The sequence below is a fragment of the Mustela nivalis genome (genome assembly GCF_964662115.1).
Source record: "Mustela nivalis genome assembly, chromosome: 12".
In the NCBI taxonomy this organism is placed as follows: Eukaryota; Metazoa; Chordata; class Mammalia; order Carnivora; family Mustelidae; genus Mustela; species Mustela nivalis.
In genome coordinates this window covers 100,423,325-100,442,478 of record NC_139031.1, presented here as the reverse complement: position 1 = coordinate 100,442,478, position 19,154 = coordinate 100,423,325, and the positions used below count along the sequence as shown (strand labels likewise).

General features: G+C 47.1%; 1 protein-coding gene across 6 annotated transcripts in view; it reads right to left on the bottom strand.

Moving 5' to 3' along the window:
- The window catches only part of GLI3 (GLI family zinc finger 3), a 266,798-nt gene that overhangs the window by 59,017 nt on the left and 188,627 nt on the right, over positions 1 to 19,154 (bottom strand). For all 6 annotated transcript variants that reach the window (XM_082692494.1, XM_082692492.1, XM_082692490.1 and 3 more), the window contains exons 8-10: positions 10,388 to 10,601; positions 9,339 to 9,452; positions 7,217 to 7,357 (exon numbers count right to left, since the gene is read on the bottom strand). In XM_082692494.1, coding sequence (XP_082548620.1) covers positions 7,217 to 7,357; positions 9,339 to 9,452; positions 10,388 to 10,601 — 469 coding nt within the window. The remainder of the gene's footprint in view (positions 1 to 7,216; positions 7,358 to 9,338; positions 9,453 to 10,387; positions 10,602 to 19,154) is intronic.

The window sequence follows — 19,154 nt, the reverse complement described above, 5'->3', positions numbered from 1 at the left end:
GGGGAGAAGCCTTGGTTTTGGTTGCTCACCAAGAACTTTCGGGAAGGACTTCAAGACAAGAGGGCACCAGACAGTGTAAGGCTCTGAATCTCAACACTGCATGAGCAAGAATAAGGAGAGAGCCAGAGCGTAAGGAACAGAGCTGGAGACCTCCCCCCCAACCCAGTCCTTCTCTCTTAGGGGTTCATGGACCAGGGGCCCAGTTAACATCTTTATGCAATTACTAATTTCATGGTGACCGGCTACATTGCCTGAACACGAACCTAAACCAGGTTCTTCGAGGCAAAGTGCATGAATTTAGCAGCTGGCAAATGTCTTCGCACTTTTAGACAAAGAACCACTAACATTTTCTTGAGTATAATTTTTAACGAACCCCCCCAGCTGTTTTGGAAAGTAAATACTATTATTATTCTTATTTCAGAGAGAAGGATGTGACGTGTCCAGGATAGAGAGCAGCCGGCTCTGAACCCAGGTCTGTCTGCTTTGGAACGGACTGTGCTGTCGCAGGAGAACAGCGGCAAGCCCGAGTAGTCTCTGGGATCGGGTGCTACTGGTTCTTCCAAAGTCACGATCACCAACATCGTCATCATCCTCAAGCCTCCCAAGTAGAGCCCCCCTGCTTTGCTTTGACCTTAACCCTTCCCACCTGTTTCCCAGAGGCCTCTCTTTCCCAACACTCCTCATGCGCTTCTCCCCTCTTCTAAACCTTCAGTATCTCAACGACACAGTTCCGGCTTCATTATGTCCGGCTCATATGTCATTCACTCTAAGCTTTTATGTTTCCTTGTCTCCCCCTTCCCCTGAGAATGACCCATCCCGGAGGGTCAGGGCTGAGCTGACTTTGGCAGTGAGCCCACCACGAAGCTGGGGCAGTGGGCAGCATGTAGGCGGCTCCCCGCTGTCTCCAGGGAGGGGCTGAGCGAATGTCTGATCTGCTGCTGTCCGCTCGTCATACTCCCGAGGCACAAAGAAGACACACTGTGCTGGCAAGATCTACAGGCAAGTGTGTCCCCACGCGATACGCAGCCCGACCCGAAGTGACCATCATCCCTTCTTGTATAAAGTGGGCCTGCTGAGAACATTCCAGGAGATCTGACCCAAAGCAGCCTTCAGAACCAGTTCCGAGGAAAATCCTCTCCAAGTGGCAGAAAGAGTTACTTGGCTAAAGATTCCGATGAAGTATTCTGGGGAGATGCAATGCAACATTTCTGGGGTACCCCGAGGCAGAACAAGTTTAAGAAAGTAACTAACACATTATCCTGTAAAGTGACATCTCACTCGAAATATTGATTTCTTATTCTTTGTTCAAGGGGTAAGAACCCTCAGTAAAGGGGAAATTTTTATAATTCCATAATTACTCAAGTAATTAATATGCCACCTCCTTGAAGTATTAAATACGATTATTCTGGAGGGCACTTAATCTACAGGGTGCATTGTTAGAAGAAAAGATGGCATGTGACTACGTGACTGCCTTCCCCAAACCCCACCTGGGAGCAGCCATCCATAAAGAACCTTGCATCCCCACCCCTCCCCCTCCCAGGCTGCAATGTGGCGGGTGGCGCAGGTTGGGGCTGAAAGGCTCAGCACAGCACCCCACCAGCCAGTACGTGGGCACTTGAGAGGAAACCTGTTTGCCATCCCTATCCTGAGGATTATCTAATTCAAATCTTTCACTTGATTTTGCTAAAACTGAGGTCCAAGGAGGTGAAATGGCTTGGCCAAGTCCCATCGATCAGACCTACACAGGGAAGAACAGTGTGCTGGCCTCCGTCAAGAGCAGGTTCAGCAACAATGAATATAAAATGAGCCTGAGAGCCCACAGGCAGAAACCACAGACCCATCAGTGCCACTCCCCTCCCCTCCCCGACTCAACCTTGCAAAAACAAATACATAAAACAAAGAGAGTCCAGGCGGTCTTCTCAACCCTCTGTCTGTTTCTCATTAGGCCTCCTGCATGCGATCTCCGTTTGGCCTTGGATGTTGGGGAGGGCATTTATTTTCACGGCTGTTTCACAGTATGATAAGTGAGAAAATAACGTTCTAGAGGGTCAGATGTTTCCAGGGAGGTCATCCCAAGGGTCAGGGTGGAGATGACGCTGCCACTCAGAATCCCACTGGCCCCGGGAGCCCACAGGGCCCTCTGCGCCCCCCATTCAGGCTCTCTCCTTTCCCTACAGAAAGCATTTCTGCAGGTGCAGTTCAGTCCCTAACTTTAAAAAGAATGTGACCCTTGAGGCGCAATTGTCAAAAGACGCCTTTGAAGTTTGTGCTCCTTAGCCTGCATTTTAACATGCAACATTTCCAAATAATTAGAGTAACGAAATTAACTAGCAACTCCACGTAGGGAAAAGAAGATCAAAATCTCCATTCATCCGTTTGACGTTTTATGTGCACACAAAACTAATTTCTGCTCGTATCTGAGACCCCTATCGCATCTTACACTCAATTTTCTCTTAGGTAAGGCTATACAAAGCAACTTCAGCAAAGGGATCAAAATTAGATGGAAAACATTTAAAATGCAAATTTAGGATCATGGTATTAATATGAAAATAATGTCTCCAACTCATCCTAACGTCCCTGCGTTTTCGATGGATGCACGAATTCTTCCCAGATTCGATGTGCCTTCTTTACATCTCAATCTCCAGGGTATTACAAAGAAAGCCTTTCGTCTCCATGCTGCCTACGTCCAGAATTTGTTTTTGAACGGCAGCAAAGGTGATTATAACTGTATTCTTCTGATAAAGGCAACACCAGCATGCTTTAGAGATCAAAATTTGCAGCCTATGAAAGCATTGAAAATCTAAGTAGGTGGTTAATCACGCTACAAAAAAGTGAATTTCTGACACCAGGCTTAAAAGATACGCGTGGAGCACAGGGACTGAAATGCCAGCCCGGATGAGGCTGAGACTAATACAAACACAACTCAGGTTCTCTGCCCCTTTGGCCTCGCTAGCAGGAGATGGCGCCCCCCACCTGCCTAGGGCTCCTCGCAGACTGTTAAAAAACATAATTGGACAATTTCCAGGCCTTAGGAAAGAATATTGTATGTGCTACTTCTAAAACAGAAAGAGGGTTAAGTCACTGTAACAGAGGATCAAGGAGTACAGTGATCCAGCAAACAGGGGGATGCTAGGGAGGGTGGGGATACGGGGTCCCAGCAGTGATGTTTGCAAGCGCCACCAGCCACCAAGCGCTGGTGACCCACAGTGAGGTGCACGGTCTTCACATCCATTCCTTCTCCTCTTCTGAAAAAGTCCCTCGGAAAACTCAATGGGGCATTCAGAAACAACATGTGCAGGTTACATGCAGGTTTCTTGTAGGTTTTGGAGAACCTAGGATGGACTTGGGCACCTGCTGTGCATTGTTTCAGAGGCATCCAACCCTCCCAGAGCCGAAGCTGGGACTGAGTTCTGGGACAGAAGGAATGCAAGCGGGAAATGGGTCTCAGGAAGGTTTGGAAGCCTCTCTCTTGCACTCATGAGGTCAGCCCAGAAGATGGAAGCTGAGTTTTTTGTATGCCCCCCGCCAAAAAAGCCACGAGACAACAAACACATTGAGAACCAATATTCTGCCACTTTCAGAAATAAACTGAAATGTAAGATTCGTGTCTTTTGTAACATACCATGCACAACAGCAAAGACAGCAAAAAATGTACCGTGCATGACAGCAAAAATAAAAAATTAAAAATAAAAATAATAATTTGGACCTGAAGGAGAAATGTGGACTTTCCACCTCATTTGGAGGTCTTAGACTACATGCTTTCAGATGTCAAGGGAAGCGAAAGCGTTTGCATCTTGACAAATCAATAATCAGTTCAGTCTTAATCAAAGGTATTTTGAATTTATTTTCATACGGGATCCCCTTCTTACTCTCTTGTTCCATTCTACTTTAACCGACACCAAGAAAGGGACCAAGTGTAACCAAAACCTCGTTAACAAAAGTATAGATCTATCTTCTTAGCTTCCGGGCCTAGAAGTCAATTTATGACAAATTTAATACTAGCTTGAGAGTAACTAAGCCCAATTATAATTATCTTGCTGGGAAGAGAAATTAATTAAACGTCCCCGTGATAAAGACCCCACAGCAAACCTAGAACAAACACGCGCCTGGCAGAGGACAGGCGCTTGAAATAAAGGAGAAGAGAAGGGAAAGGCAATGTTTAGCCCATCTGTTGGGACAGTAATGGGACAAGGTAATCTTTTCAAGAGAACATGGGGCGCATTATGCTGGAAATGAGACTACCTGGCGGGCAGAGCCCGCCAAGTCCCTAATTCTCCTCTTCAACTGTGTGATTTGCTAATGTGAAACATATGTCCCCCTTTTGCACCAAGTTCAAATGACTCTGGAATTCCAACCGTGCGGCTCAGCGACTGAACCAGAACAAGGGGAGAACTTGTCAGGATTTAAGAGCTTTCAGCAAAGCCCTTCAATCGCAGCCAGCACCCTATTCCACGGAAGGATATCAATTATAGATAGTGACTTGCTTTAGCAGGCGGTCGGGCCTGTCAGACACTAGATAGACAACCATGAAGAATCATGAATCTTTCTATTAACTGTAAGAGGGGGAAAAAGAATGGGTCATGGCTATAAATAAGGCAGAGCTTCAGAATGGTTTAACACCTTGCCTCTTGGTTGCATGTAGCATGAAAATCCAACTAATTCACTAAATGTCGCCTCTCCGAGGACAACCATGGGAAGGGAAACAGTTAAGACTTCCCTCTGTCCTAAAAAAAAAAAAAAAAGTGGGGTTTGCCACTGGTACTTTTTTCCCCCGTGGATGGAAAATTAATTAGGTGGATGTGGAGCTAGTCCTTCGATCGACAAAGAGTAAAGTGTCCGTGCTCTCCCAGGCCACTGCCGATGCCACCAGCTACGCCCACGAGGAGGAAGGGACTTAAATGTCACACCAAGTAAAATCTACTTAAACGCACAAATTTGGAATCTCCGCATTCCAGGTAACGAGCAAAAAGGTGGAAAATAAGTGATACGAACGAGTGCTTTTATGGAGGTTGTTGCAAGGTGTAACTTCAGCCCACTTCATGTATATAATTTATCCCAGACTAAAATTAATATCATGAAGGTAATACCTTGGATTTTCTCCTAATCCTGACATGAATTCCCTCTAGCTGGGTTGGAATAAAAAATTTCCACCGTACGTGGATTCATTCCAATATTTTATGGTAAGACACACACCATGGTGGTCATTTAGGTCGATAGTTTAAGCAGATTTACCTCAAAACTGCTGAGATCTCTCTACTAAAACAGAGGCATCTCGCCACTGAGATTCAATACACCTTCCAAAGTCACTCTCTTAAAAGCTTCCGCGTTAAGTAGGCAGCAGGAAGGTTAAAAATGCTTCCTCAAACCTGGTCTCTAATGAGGAACACGATTCCTTTGAAATACAGACTCCGAATAAGCTCCCTCACCCGGGGAACTATAATTATAGCACTCCCTGGAAACTACAATGACTTATCCTCAGAAAAGGCACCACAAGACGGTGTCACCTCTCAGGAGGACATTTTCAAAAGCAAACAGCTCTGGTAAGGTCTTGCTCACGATGGCAGATCCCATGCAAACGATTCCCCTCACGAAGGTGGCTGTTCCCTCCTCCTATCACTAAGGGTACTCTCTGCACAGTTCACTCTTCGGGAATATCTGTCTACCCTAAAAGAAAAATTCTGAACTTTTTCTTTCTGTCTTTGGTAGGACCGTGTCTGTGGTTTCCATTAAAAGTCAGCAAGAAGAAAGGGCTATTAAGTAAGGCTTGGCTTAAAAATAACTCTCGCATCAAATGAAAGAGAAAGAATCGAATTAGGTTCATGGAAAAATCTGGAAATATACCTTAATTAAAAACATTTGACTTTTGTAGGTTTCTTGCTGTGCTGAGAAATCCATAATCCTTCCTACACAATTACAAGGAGACATGATTAAAAAAAGAAATGGGGGAGCGGGGAGACCCTGCTGATGTCATGTTAACATCTTGCAACTTTCTGTACCTAACAGATTGCGAACGCTGGCAAAACCACGTCATTGCCGTGACGGTGACGTGTGGACATCTCCCAGAAGAGGAGCCAAGTTGAAGACGACACTGTGGTCAATGAAAGATGGGGGATGTGTCCAGAATTGTAGAATTTTTGTGTTTCAGCGGAGAAGGGTTATCAAGAAATATGGATCCTCTAAAATTAGAAGTTACTAGAAAAGAAGAGTGAATGGGGCAAGTGTGTGCAGTGTGCGTGTGTGGGGTGGGCGGCAGGGCATCCCAAGCAAGGCTGCTCTCTCAGATGTTCCGTCACAGTAAAAGCAGAAGAACCAGCCACACGTAGCAGAACATCCGTAATGCCTGGATGAGACCCTGTGTTTGTTCACAGGAGTGCGTGAGCCTCTGCCTGTCCCGCATCGAGAGCCACTTCCATCTCAGTTACTCCCAGTCCCCTTGGCTAGGGAGACTCTTCTGGCATGAAAGAGAGTACCAAATCAAAGGGAGCACTGGCAAAGGAAATGTGCCTCATAAGGTACATGCACATGAGCGCACGGAGCGCACTGCGTCATTGGAAATAAAACCCATGGGGGCAACACTTCTGGACCTGGTACAGTGAGACGAGGTGTGGATCTGGGCTGGACCGTGCTGCAGACACGCCACTGAGCACATTTTAAAACACACATCACTTTTTCCACGGAACTACTCACCCCGCAAGTGTTGGCCTTCAGTCAAGACATTGTGCTAATGGCTTCCCCAAGCATCTACCTACTAATTGTTGCAAAAAATAGTGGGAGGTTCCTTGGACCTTGAGAGCTTGGAAGGAGCAGGCAGAACCAAGAAAAGGAATCCCCCACCTCTACACTTTTTTCTGCTGTGGCTGGGTCTAGGAGAGGAGAATCAAACTTGGTTAAAAGGTTAATAATAATTCATGTCCAGCTTACTATTACTCAATAACCATCAAAGACGCTAACTCAAAATAGTGTTTTCTGGCTTACAGGATCAGAGTCATTACGCTCTCTATTGAAGACTTTATTGAATTTTACACTAAGCTTTAGCTGACTGAACAGGTCAAGCACCGTGGCTCAGAGTTTTCTTTATTCTCAGAAAGTCATAAAGCCCTCTCCCGTTTGCAACGCTGCTAGCTAAGAAACCTGACTCAGCGCAGGGTCAGGGCAGCTGACCCCGCAGGAAAGGTCACATAGTTGTAAAGCCCACTTCCGGTGTCCCCCCACTTACGTGTACCAGCTGCTCCTGGGTGTCGAACTCCCGCGTGCAGCCTTCCCAGTGGCAGTTGGTCTCATAGATGACTTCAGGCTCCTGTTTGCTTTCGTCTTTGTCCCCTTCCTCCTTCACCAGGGTTGTTCCTTCTGGCTGTTCCTGGAGGTGCATTGGGGGCAGGGAAGCAGGGCGGGGTAGGGTGGGGAGGAGAGAGGGAAAAAAAGATCAGACACAATGGAAGGGCAGATAAGAGAAAGGAAAAAAAAGAGAAAGAAAAGAAAAGAAAGGAAACCCTGATTGCACAGGCTTTCTTCCTGGAGGCAATTTTTCAGGAAAAATAAAATAGAGCCCAGGTTTATCAGCTGCATTTTGTGAACAGAAGTCAAACATATGGAATCATTTGTGTGCATGTTTTCGAGGTTGTTAATGCGGGATTAAAAACAACAGTCCTGGGGTGCCCGGGTGGCTCAGGGGGTTAAAGCCTCAGCCTTTGGCTCAGGTTATGACCCCAGGGTCCTGGGATCTAGCCCCACATTGGGCTCTCTGCTCAGCAGGGAGCCTGCTTCCTCCTCTGCCTCTCTGCCTACTTGTGATCTCTGTCTGTCAAATATATAAGAGCTTTAAAACAAAACAAAACACAACAGTCGCAACTGTAATGATGATAAGAAGTTGAGGCCCAAATGTTGCCCCCGAATGCTAGAGGAAAAAAAAAGAAATGGAAACGTCATCCCGTAAGGGAGGCAATTAAATTAGGTCATGCCGTCTTTACCCAAAAGACTGGCCTTTTTTCTCTTTCGGTTAGATTCTTTTTAGTGTGTTAGTTTGTTGATTCTCCTATTTTGGAATCAGGGCAGTGGTTTACTAGTAATTCTAATTCTGCTTTCCCTGCCGCTGGAGCTGTGACAGGCACTTTCTGTGTTTCAGAGGGATCCTGTCTTCCTGTTTCAAGCTCTGATCTCCGAGGATACGGGCTGTTGCCCCAGACCCACAGCATCTGAGCTTAGCAGCTGAGTCTCTTCTACTCTCCAAGGCAGCTTCACTGCAAAGACCATGCAAACAATTGGGGCACCTGGGTGGCTCAGTGGGTTAAAGCCTCTGCCTTCAGCTCAGGTCATGATCCCAGGGTCCTGGGATCGAGCCCCACATCGGGCTCTCTGCTCAGCAGGGAGCCTGCTTCCGCCTCTCTCTCTGCCTGCTCTCTGCCTACTTGTGATCTCTGTCAAATAAATAAATAAAATCTTAAAAAAAAGAAAGAAAGAAAATGCAACAATTTCCAGAATTTGGGATCTCATGTGGGTCAGCATGACAAAAACTGCCCATAAGCATTTACATGTAACCAGCAAGGATGTTGGCTGGCAAAATTCAAGGAGAAGGATGGATTTCAGAACCTCTAACATCCATTCACTCCATCTTCAAAGCCCTCCTCCCTCGAAAGGAAAATGTGGGTGGAGGTCGTCTGAGTTTGGGGCTAGAGCAGCCCAGATATAGAAAGGTCCAGAGTCTGTAGACATCTAGACTCCAGTCCAACCCCTACTTCCAGGGATTAATATTCACTGACCTTCTTCCTGTGTCAGACTCGGGAACCTTAGGAGATGGTATTCTAGGCATAATAAACACATTTTAAAATAGAAGCTCAGAGGGTCTAAATGCCTAAAAGCAGAGCCCAGATTGGACTTTCTACACTTGTCCTGTGTCAAGGCCCAGAATATAATTGGCCTTAAATTGGGTAAGTTGTGCCTTGATCCTTCCTTCTGTTCTCCAAGCCCTCCTGGCAAGTGGGTAAAGGCAAAATAGGAACAAAAAAGAACACAGCCGGTGTAAGGAATATCATCAACTGCGCCCAGCTCCGGCTTATGGCCAGGAGCTGGTATTCCAGGGCCCGAGACCAGGGCTTGGGACTGAAGCTTGGTCCCGTCAGTGATTGGTTACAAATTAATCCAACTGCTTACACCACAAGCTACAGTTTATTCAACCTAAGAATCTGAGTTAGAGAATCCGGTGGAGTCAGACTGCATCACTGGCCTCCGGTCAAGCGCATGGGTCAAGGCCAAGGCCCAGAACACAGAGGATATGGACATGCTGTGAGAGACCTTGGCCTGGATGGACCCACAGGCCAGCAGCAGAGCCCCCCAGTGGTCACCTGCTGGCCCCGAGGCCCCGGGCTGGGGAGGTCTTCATCGGGCTTGATCTTGGACCGCTTGTTGTGCATCAGGTCCCCCGTGCTACTCACCGCAGACTCGCTGGTCGGCTTGTTCTGCGGGTCACATTTGCAGGGAAAGAGACAGTAATTAGGTTTCGATCAAGGAGCGGGACCAGAGCTAAAACATGCTGTAGACAAGCCGGCCGATGTGGCATTGGAACAAGGGCTTGTTAAGTCTCCAATCCCACAAGAGCAGAGCCCAGGAAACATGTCTGAGGCCAGAAAACATCTATGATGGTTTCCCCTCGGGGGGAGAACCCCCCTGTGGCTTTCAGGGGCCCTGGGGGACTCCTTCGGTAAAGCATTTGCTTTCAACTCAGGTCATGATCCCGGGGTCCTGGGATTGAGCCCCATGTTGGGCTTCTTGCCCAGCGGGGAGCCTGCTTCTCCCTCTGCCTCTGTCTGCCGTTCCCCCTGCTTGTGCTTTCTCTCTCACTCTGTGTGTGTCAAATAGATACATAAAGCCTTAAAAGTACATAAAATTAATTCCCTAGCTTTTAAATGCTAGAAGATTGGAGCAGGGCGCTTGGGTTTTCATGAGCTCCAATCGTGTGCTTCAAAGAACAGAGTAGAGAGGTGGGCAGGAAACCAAAAGAAACAGCTGGCGATGTTCTTAGAGGACTCAGACTCTTTGAGCGAGATTATCGAGGAGGTAAGAGCAGAGGGCATGGCGGGTTTGGTTCTTCCCGTGGAGTTATCACAGGACCCGAAGTGCCTGCAGGGAGTCACCCAATACGCCCCTCATGCGGCGTATTGACCTGAGCAGGGTTACAGACCCTCATGCAGCAGCCCGCTGTCCCACCGAGGAGGAAACGACTCTGGGGCAGGAAACCCGCACACACGTGCCGTACTCATCAAAACCTGAAGCCTACGTAGGGCCCTGGATTCGGAAGACCACGAGAACGCGGGGGCAGCCACCTGTCCCGGGGTAGGCAGGGCCCTCCTCTGCGGCTGCAAGACAGATCAGCTCCTCGGGCTGTGTCTCTCACCTGTGAGGACTCCGATGGGCCCGAGCTGACCTGGACAGGGTTCAGGACTGTGGGGATCCCAGGGATGGGCCTCTGCGTTGGAAACGTCGGAGCAGGGTGGATGAGAGGAGGGCTGTGTCCAAAGGCTGAGCCTAAGCTCTGCTGCCGGCTTAGGATTTGCTGATGCATATGGAGAGACACGGGAGCAGAAGGGTAGGTGAAGCTCAGGGCAGGGCTGTAGGAGAAAAAGAGCAGACAGCGCTCATTCACACGGAATGCGCACAACCCCACCAACACGCCGCGTCTGCGTCTTTACACCCGGTGCTGCCCTCCCAAGTGACATCAGGTCTGCCTGTGCAGGCCAGAAGGCAAAAACGGTTACTGATGGACATCGTGCATACTTCCGAGAGAAACACGCCTGCAGAAGCAGACACGCGTGTGCCCACACCCAGACACACAGACCTGAAACGAGACTCGGCAAACGGGAACAAAAGGCTCAATAACAGCTATTTATTGCAATAACAAACTTTATATAAAAAAAGAGAATGGGCGACTACATGCTTTATAGTATTTTTATTGGCTCTCAGCGCCGTATGTCCCCGTGCATGGAGCAATCCCTTTAATCTCGGCTCACACTGCGTGCTTTCATATGTCTCCAGATCTTATTACAAGAGGAAGGAAAATCAATTGGTTAAATGTGTTTTGAACACCATGCTTGTCATATCACTCATTTGTTTGTAAAGATGGAAAGCTCGGTTCATCCAGAATGCCACCTAAAGAATTTCCATCAGTGCCATCTGGTTATGGAAGCTGATGGATTAACCTCTCCTGGCTCCGATCGGTGATCAATGGGCTCCGGTGGAGGAATATTCCAGTGGGAGAGCTCGGCTCCCTCTCCCAGCTAAATGGCATTAAATGTCTACACAAGCCCATTATACATGCTAATGCCTGTCACCGCTCCATTATGCCTCAGCTCCGTCCAGCCTACGGCGAGTTGCGAAGAAGCCGCACTATTACCTACAGATTGCTCGATGGGTACACGGTGCCAAATCGTTCTTTGTGCCGGCACGGTTTAAGAATCAAATCCTCTTAAAAGAATGAAGTGTTCTCGAGGAAATCTGCCCATGGCTTAAAAATGCATGAAAAACTATAATTGCATTCCCGAACGTTTCCTTCTTAAAAATAATCAGTGGGGGGGGGGGCGATAATAAAAATATGCATTTCCTCCGTCCTGCTGTGTAATACCCAGAAAGAATCAGAGTTTCTTGTAATGTCAAAGGTAGAATTCATGCAAATTTCCAATCTGGTGGGTTAATTACTGCTGTTGGTAAGCGCATTAACTGAGAATATAATAATTACAATACCAAAATTCACACCATTTCAACAACTTTAAGTAATAATTCTGAAGATATACTCTGTTCATTAATGTGACTCCACATTTTGCCTATTTGACGACAATCCATGAAAGGCTGCTTCAATGGGATTACATTACTATTATTCCTACAGAGAACCTTGCCTTACAATAGCTTGCCCATTTAACACTGAATATCATTAAGATTACCCTCAGAGAATTTCCCCCAGCTTGGAGGAACTCTCCTTTCATTCCGCATTGTCACTCCATAATAAAGGCGAGCAGGAGTGTGCTGAAAACAGTCATTGTTCATGGCAAGTTAGGGAGAAATCAGTAATAATATTCCGTTTCTGCAGTGCGATAGTTTCTGCCCGTTTCCGAAAGCAACGGTGAATGATTACGGCAAGACTCCGCTAAGGTAGCTGCGTGGATGACTGATAGGGCATTAATCAAAAGATGCATATCTGCCCCAGAATTTGTTCACAAGCTTTCTTCTAATAGCTGATTTCATGTTCACTGAGCTCTATGCCAGTTTGTCCAATTTATTTTTCGGTGTACAAGCCATTCATCAAAAAAAAAAAAAAAAAGAAAACCCACAATGATTTAACACCCCACCCCTTTCCCTTTTGGTGAATGGGCATGACTAAGTACAACTACATTATTCTACTCATTAAAGAAGCAAAAGCCCAAAGACCCCACTGGACATATATGTGCAATGGGACACAGTCCAAGGAAGCCTCCAGACACCTTCGCGGAGTTTCCTGAGCCCACATGGTGGGGCAGGCGTGGAAGGGGCCCTTCTAATGCCGGAGGGCGCAACGTTTGGGGGCTCAAAAAGTCAGGACCTGATTAAGGCTCGGGGCCACTAGAGAAAACATTTCAGAGGCGGAACATGCCCTCAGTTGTGTCTATGAGCGATTTCCAGATGTTCCTGGGCAGGCAGGATGGGTCCATTTTTACTTCTCAAAAGGTGTCAGAGGGAAGGAGAGCCAGGCTGGGTTTCCTGCTGTGGGTCCCGTCCTCAGATACACTCAGGTTGACCTCAGCAGACATCGGGAAAGGCAGGGACAGCTTTCGATACATTTTGGGAATGTCCCACCCCCCTCTTGTGGCTGCTTTCCTGCAGATAAAAAGCAGGTGCCAGGAACAAACCTTCTCCGAAATCCATGTCCAGTCTTGGCTTCCAGGGGACACGATAAGCACCAGCTGAGCCTCTCAGAGTGTAGGCAGCTGGCCACAGGAAGGCTCTCTCCACCACGTGGGAAAGGCAGGTGATGGCAGGCTCCTGCGGTGGCAGGCAGGGTCCCCACCCGCAGAGCCCCTGCTGTGGCAAGCTGCCTGCTCCTCCTGGTCACAGAGCCTCTTTAGGACTCGATGACACACGTCGCTCTCGGCAGTGTCGCAGCATCAGCAAGGACGCTCTCAGGAGAGCATGGAGGAGGACAGAGGGTTTGGAAGGAAGAAGCCAAGGATGGGCAACGTCCCAGCACCGCGTGGAGATGTCAGTGACGACAGAAAGAAGGACTGGGGCATTTCCACAGGTGCGGAGTCGGGGATCAGCCACTACCCCTACTCTCTGACAGTAAGTGGCCCTAGGAAGCTCCACCTCAGGGTCCCGGGCGGCTGGGGGTGGGGTGTTGGTTGGGGGGGAAGCAGGAGAGTCCCCCCGGGCCACAGGTACCACCCACATCCTTCCAGAGCGGAGCATGGTCACATCCTTTCTATCAGCTGCGTCTTGGCCTTCTGAGACCCTGCCCCATCCAAATGAGCCCCCCTGCACGGCGGGTCCGATCACATTCTCCTGTTGGACCCTTCTGTTCCCTGGCCACACCCGCACTCTCTGAGGTCACAGTCTGTCCTGTCTCCCTCTAGACCTTGAGGTCCCAACGGGGTGGACCCGCTGATGCCTGGAACACTGCCCGGTGCACAGCAGGCCCTCGATACGGAGTCCTGAGCGACCGAGTCTCTTTTCAGCGTACTACAGTGTCCATTTACTGCTGCAACTGAGCGGCGGAAAACGACACACGCTTCCTCTCTCGCTGGCTCGTGAAACCAGTACTGCATTTCTGTGGAGTCTCCGGCAGCTTCTAGAGGCCGATCCGTCCTCTGTTGATGGTTGCATATTGGCTGATCTTCTTCCCTGGCTCTGACTCTGGTCCCCCACCTTCCTCTTATAAGGATGCTTTTAATTACATCAGAGCCACCGGAATAATCCCAGATAATCTCATCTCAAACTTCTTCCCATAATCGCAGCTACATAATTCCTTCTGCCTGTAAGGTAAAAGGCCTGTTCATTTCTGGGGTTACGATGTGAATGTCCTTGGGGCCGATCACACACAGAAGAGTCAATTCAAAGAAAACCATGTCTTCCTCTGAAAACTACAATTTGACAATGCGTCTGTAAAACAGTCTAAACAAAGCCAGACTCATGTCTTTCTAGACAACTTTAGCGGCTGAACGGTCTTTGCCGATTACAGAGGTCAGAATTAAGAAGAAAAAATAAATCCTAACCTTTAGAAACCCTGAAAAGAATCATTCCATAATTTCCTAGAAATTACTGATGTTGTTGAGGACTTTGACAAACCTCCTGTGTCCTCCAAAGGAGGACATGATCTAATTTAAAACTCGGTCTACTTGAGCTTTATTACCTCAAACTTTTTTATATTTCTGCTCACCCTATTCTTTCCTGTGGATCCCATGAAGAAAGCTTAATTTTATCATCTGATTTCTGCATTCTCTTCACTCAGTATTTGACATTTTAAATATAATTTTTTAAAAAAACCATTGTTTTTTAGTTTTCACTTCTTTTCCAAATGACTATCGGAAAGATGGGGTGACTTAAAACACAAAACATTTATGATAATGTGACTTAAAATGATTTATCTATATTTAGTCAATGAGACGAGGAGAAAACGTGTCAGGTGGCCCCCATCTTCCCAAAGAAGGTGTTAACTAGGCCACAGGCTTCTCCAGACAACAGGCTGAAAGGAAGTCTTACGATGGTGAGGAGAAAGAAGAGCTCAAGTCACCACATTGGAGGACTCTCGCAGGGCAGTCACCATGGGACATGCCCTCTAAGTGTCCCACCCCAGAAACAGTTTGCAGCGGTCATAAGAAAACCTTCTAGAAACTAGTGATCCTTGCAAAACACTCCGAGAAGCACTCTTCTAAGACAACAGTTATCAAGCCAGAAGAAATTAATTTCAGTATTAATTTGGCCTTTACTTTTCTCAAGAGCAGAAAAGGAAAAAAGGGTTTTAGGTCCTTGACTCTAGCGTGGAGAATGTCCTCAGCCACCCAATATAATTTCTACCCATTAGAACAGATTGACAGATACAAATTTTTTGCTTTATAAAATACCTTAAAGGAGCATTCCTCTGTGTTTGTGGTGACTCAGGGATAGAGCTCTGAGCACACGGACATAAAATTACTCACAGTCAGTTCCCACTCTATGTTCAGCTCTGAGCTAACAGTGATCAACATAGTGTTGTCTGAGTGGGAACAAGTTTGTCTATTTTCCAAAGATTTAAATGAAAACTCCCTGGATGCCTGGGTGGCTCAGTGGGTTAAGCCTCTGCCTTCGGCTCAGGTCATGATCCCAGGGTCCTGGGATCGAGCCAAACATCAGGCTCTCTGCTCAGCAGGGAGCCTGCTTCCCTTCCTCTCTCTGTCTGCCTCTCTGCCTACTTGTGATCTCTGTCTGTCAAATAAATAAATAAAATCTTAAAAAAATAAAATAAAATAAAATGAAAACTCCCAAAGTCTGAAACTTTGAAAAAGTTTTGATATATTTATCCTCTATCAAAAATCAGAGGTATAGTTTTGTCGATACTCTTTTTGCAAAGTTGGCCAAGTTTTGCAAATGGGGCCTTGTCTCTTCATGAGCAATAAACAGCATAGTCACACCTCACCTACCAGGAAGTCTCCTACCTGGGAATCTCAGCAACTACCCTCAATCCAGGTAACATTTGGAGTGCAATTAGAAAGAAAATGTTAAGCGAAATAAATGTCATAAAATGCACACACAAAATCTTGTATCAATTCAGTAAGTTTTAACCAAATACTTTTTATGTATCTCATTTATAGTCCCAGAGCATAAAATATTTTTTGCAACTAGACAGTTAGATATTATTATAATCAAGACATGGAACTTTGACACTCATAATCATTTTTCACTTTCACCACATTGTTTTCTCACACCAAGGAAGTAATGTGAGCCAACGTTTGTACAGAAACCTTGTGATCAATCCATGCATTTGTATTTAATTTCTAGAATGACCTGTTAGTGGGGACACTGAAAGTTCATGCTGCTGAAAATCACTCCCTAAATATTTATTCACCACCTGCTGCCGGTGTGAAGAGTGACAGACACAGGGTGCCTCTGCCTTCTTAGGAAATGTCCTGTTTTAAATATAAGGTCAATGCTACCTACCTACAAACATGTGTTTTTCAATTGCTCAGGTTGCTGTATTTTGCTCAGATGTGAATTTTGGAAACATCCTTCAAAAGGAATGCATACTGGGGCCATTGGGTGGCTCAGTCATTAAGCGTCTGCCTTCGGCTCCTGTCATGATCCCAGCGCCCTGGGATGGAGCCCGTGTTGGGCTCTCTGCTCAGTGAGGAGCCTGCGTCCCCCTCTCTCTTTGCCTGCCTCTCTGCCTATGTGGGATCTCTCTTTGAAGCAGCTCACTGGGCCTCCCTGAGCATCAGTTCCTTGGACCTGAAAACAATTCAGCCTTGCTGGGAGCTTGGAAGGCTTCCTGCTGTTCCCAGAGCAGGGGCCGAGGGCTGTGCCTAACCGGGCCCCTGCCTGCCTGTTTACTGCCCTCCATCTCCTGGATTCCTGACACTCCCTCAACACCCAAGCTCTTCCCAACCCGTGGCCTCATCTGGTCCACTCATTCATTCGTACCTGACTGGAGCCTTTTTCCCTTCAGGAGTTCAGTGAGAGTAGGGGTCCTGCCTCTCATCCATCCCAGTAGCCCCCACGCCCAGCGCGGTGACTAACACAGAGTTGAACATGCAGCTGAATACGAGAGGGGATGAATGAGTAACTGATTCAATGAAATGCTTTCTAAAACCAATAGCCACATACGAGAGGCAATAAAAACTACCTTTCTCAGTATTAATCACTTTGGCTACTGCTGGGGGAGAAGAAGTTTGTCACCACTTTCAGAAGATGTCATCAGTGTTTCGGGACACTGGTCATTGGGCACTGTGTTCCCCTACTCTCTGTTCTTTGCTGTGACCCACCCAGTGTAAAAAGGGTATCAACAGATCCAAAGTCAAGCTGCTCTGGAGACCGAGCTGGTTCCTCTCCTGCCTTGGTAAGTGGCAAGAGACATCTGCTTCCTCCAGGGAAAAAGATGGCCACTACAGGACACAGAACACAGAACACAGCCCACTGTCCCAGCCATGGTGCTGGCTGCAGACACCTGTCCCACTGTGGCACCCGACTCCCACTTTCATCAAGATGTCTGTCCTGACCATACCAGACCAGAGACCACTGAGGACACAATCTCATCTTCGTTTTAGCCATAAACTCAAAGCAAGAACACTGTAACTGGTGAGTTGTAAACGAGTGGGTTACTCATTTCTTCATTCCATTTACCTTTGGAAGGAGACTACAGGAAGAGGAAGGTCACCCCAAACTCCTCTTTGTGACAGTGGTGTAATTTCTAGGGGAAGGTATTAGCAGAGGCAAAGGTATTTCCACTATATTGCCATTATATTTACAAAACCTATGTGGAGTGGAGGTTACAGGTTGTTAATGGATAAACGTGAGTCATCTGGGCTTAGATGGGAGTCTTCAGGGGGATGGACAAGTCAAAACTGCTTGAGACAGTCAAATTGTTCACAACGACATTTCCAAGTGCATGGGGTTTTCAGAATGGTCATTTCAGTTATGATATAAAAGGGTAGGATTTGTGATGTAGACGTGGACCACAGGGTTGAAAAGTGTTACATAACTGAGTGTGCTTAGGGGCTTTTGTGAATAAATATTTGCTTTCCACAGTATTTTTACAGCAATTTTTACAGAATTACTAGCTAAATACATAAACATAAGAACCATACTCAAGGATAGACATTTGCTTTTTAACCCCTCATTTTGTATCCATCTCTCCATCTCTCTATAGCTCTCAACCTATGGACATGTAACATATTCTTCATAAAGACTGTAACAACCTAAAAACCAGAATTATTCATCTGACACATAGAAAGTTCCTTTAATAAAAGGGCTGATGAGAATTCTGATTACTCATTTAAGAGCTCTTTCAGGGGCAGCTGGGTGGCTCAGTCAGTTAAGCGGCTGATTCTGGATTTGGGCAGGAGAGGAACCAGCTCAGGGTCGTGAGATCAATCCCCACATCAGGTTCTGCACGGAGTGCATGTCTCTCTTTCCCTCTCTCTCTGCCCCTGTCCCCCCTAAAAAAAGCGCTCCTTCATTTCTTCACTCAAGAAACAACCTTTGAGTGGTGTCAAGGTGAGAAGGCACAGGTGTTTTGGGGGGTGGTGGTATGCGGCCATGAACAAGGCCCGTGGCCCTCTGTTAGTCGCACTCTAGCAGAGGGGAAACAAACAGCAGACTCTTAGATGAGCTGGTCAACGCAGACATTTCAAACAGAGGCAAATGTGACTACCAGCCTCTTGGAGGGTAACATCTGAACTAGAATGCCGTGCGAAGGAGATCACTGCTACGGCATTTTTTCAGAAGACAGAATGCTTGACTTCAAATGGAACACCATCTTGGCAACTCAACCAACAGCGTTACACTGCACGCCTCTACCAGCTGTAGGTCAGACCCCAGAAAATAGCACCAAAGTCAAACATGCCTGGGGTCCATTGCAAAGCAGGGCATTGGAAGATTGGCATGCAACCTTCTCCAACTTTCTCCTGCAAAGACCCACTATGTGGACAAGTAAAACAAGGGCAACAGAACGTTCTTCCAAATCTCTGTGGCACAAAAATAAGGAGTGTGCCTCTTGTCCCAACCCTGTTGGCTGGTCCACAGCCCGGACTGCACGCACCCTCTGTCCACACTGGCTCCTGTGCCTTTCCCTCCAGAGAAAGTTAGCGACCCTTTGTGCCTTTGCTCACACCTCCACCCTTTCCCTGCCTCCCAGTGGTCCTACCACTTTGACTGATGATTCCTTAAGTCGGTTTTTAGTTGACAAATTTGAACTAAGAACAGGGCAAGCAAAGCACTACAGGACAGGCAAATGTTACCAATGATAATTATTCTAGTCATCGCGTTATATGCCATGCAGATGTCATTCTGAGCTATCTGCATTACTTATGTGCATTCAAAGCTACCTCTGGTCCCAACACACACCAGCTGAATATTGGAGAGTGAGAGGTCAGGCTGCCAGAGAGAAGAGAGAATGGAAAGGACCCAAAGGAAGAACAGGAGTGCACAGTGGCTGGGCCCATGACTAT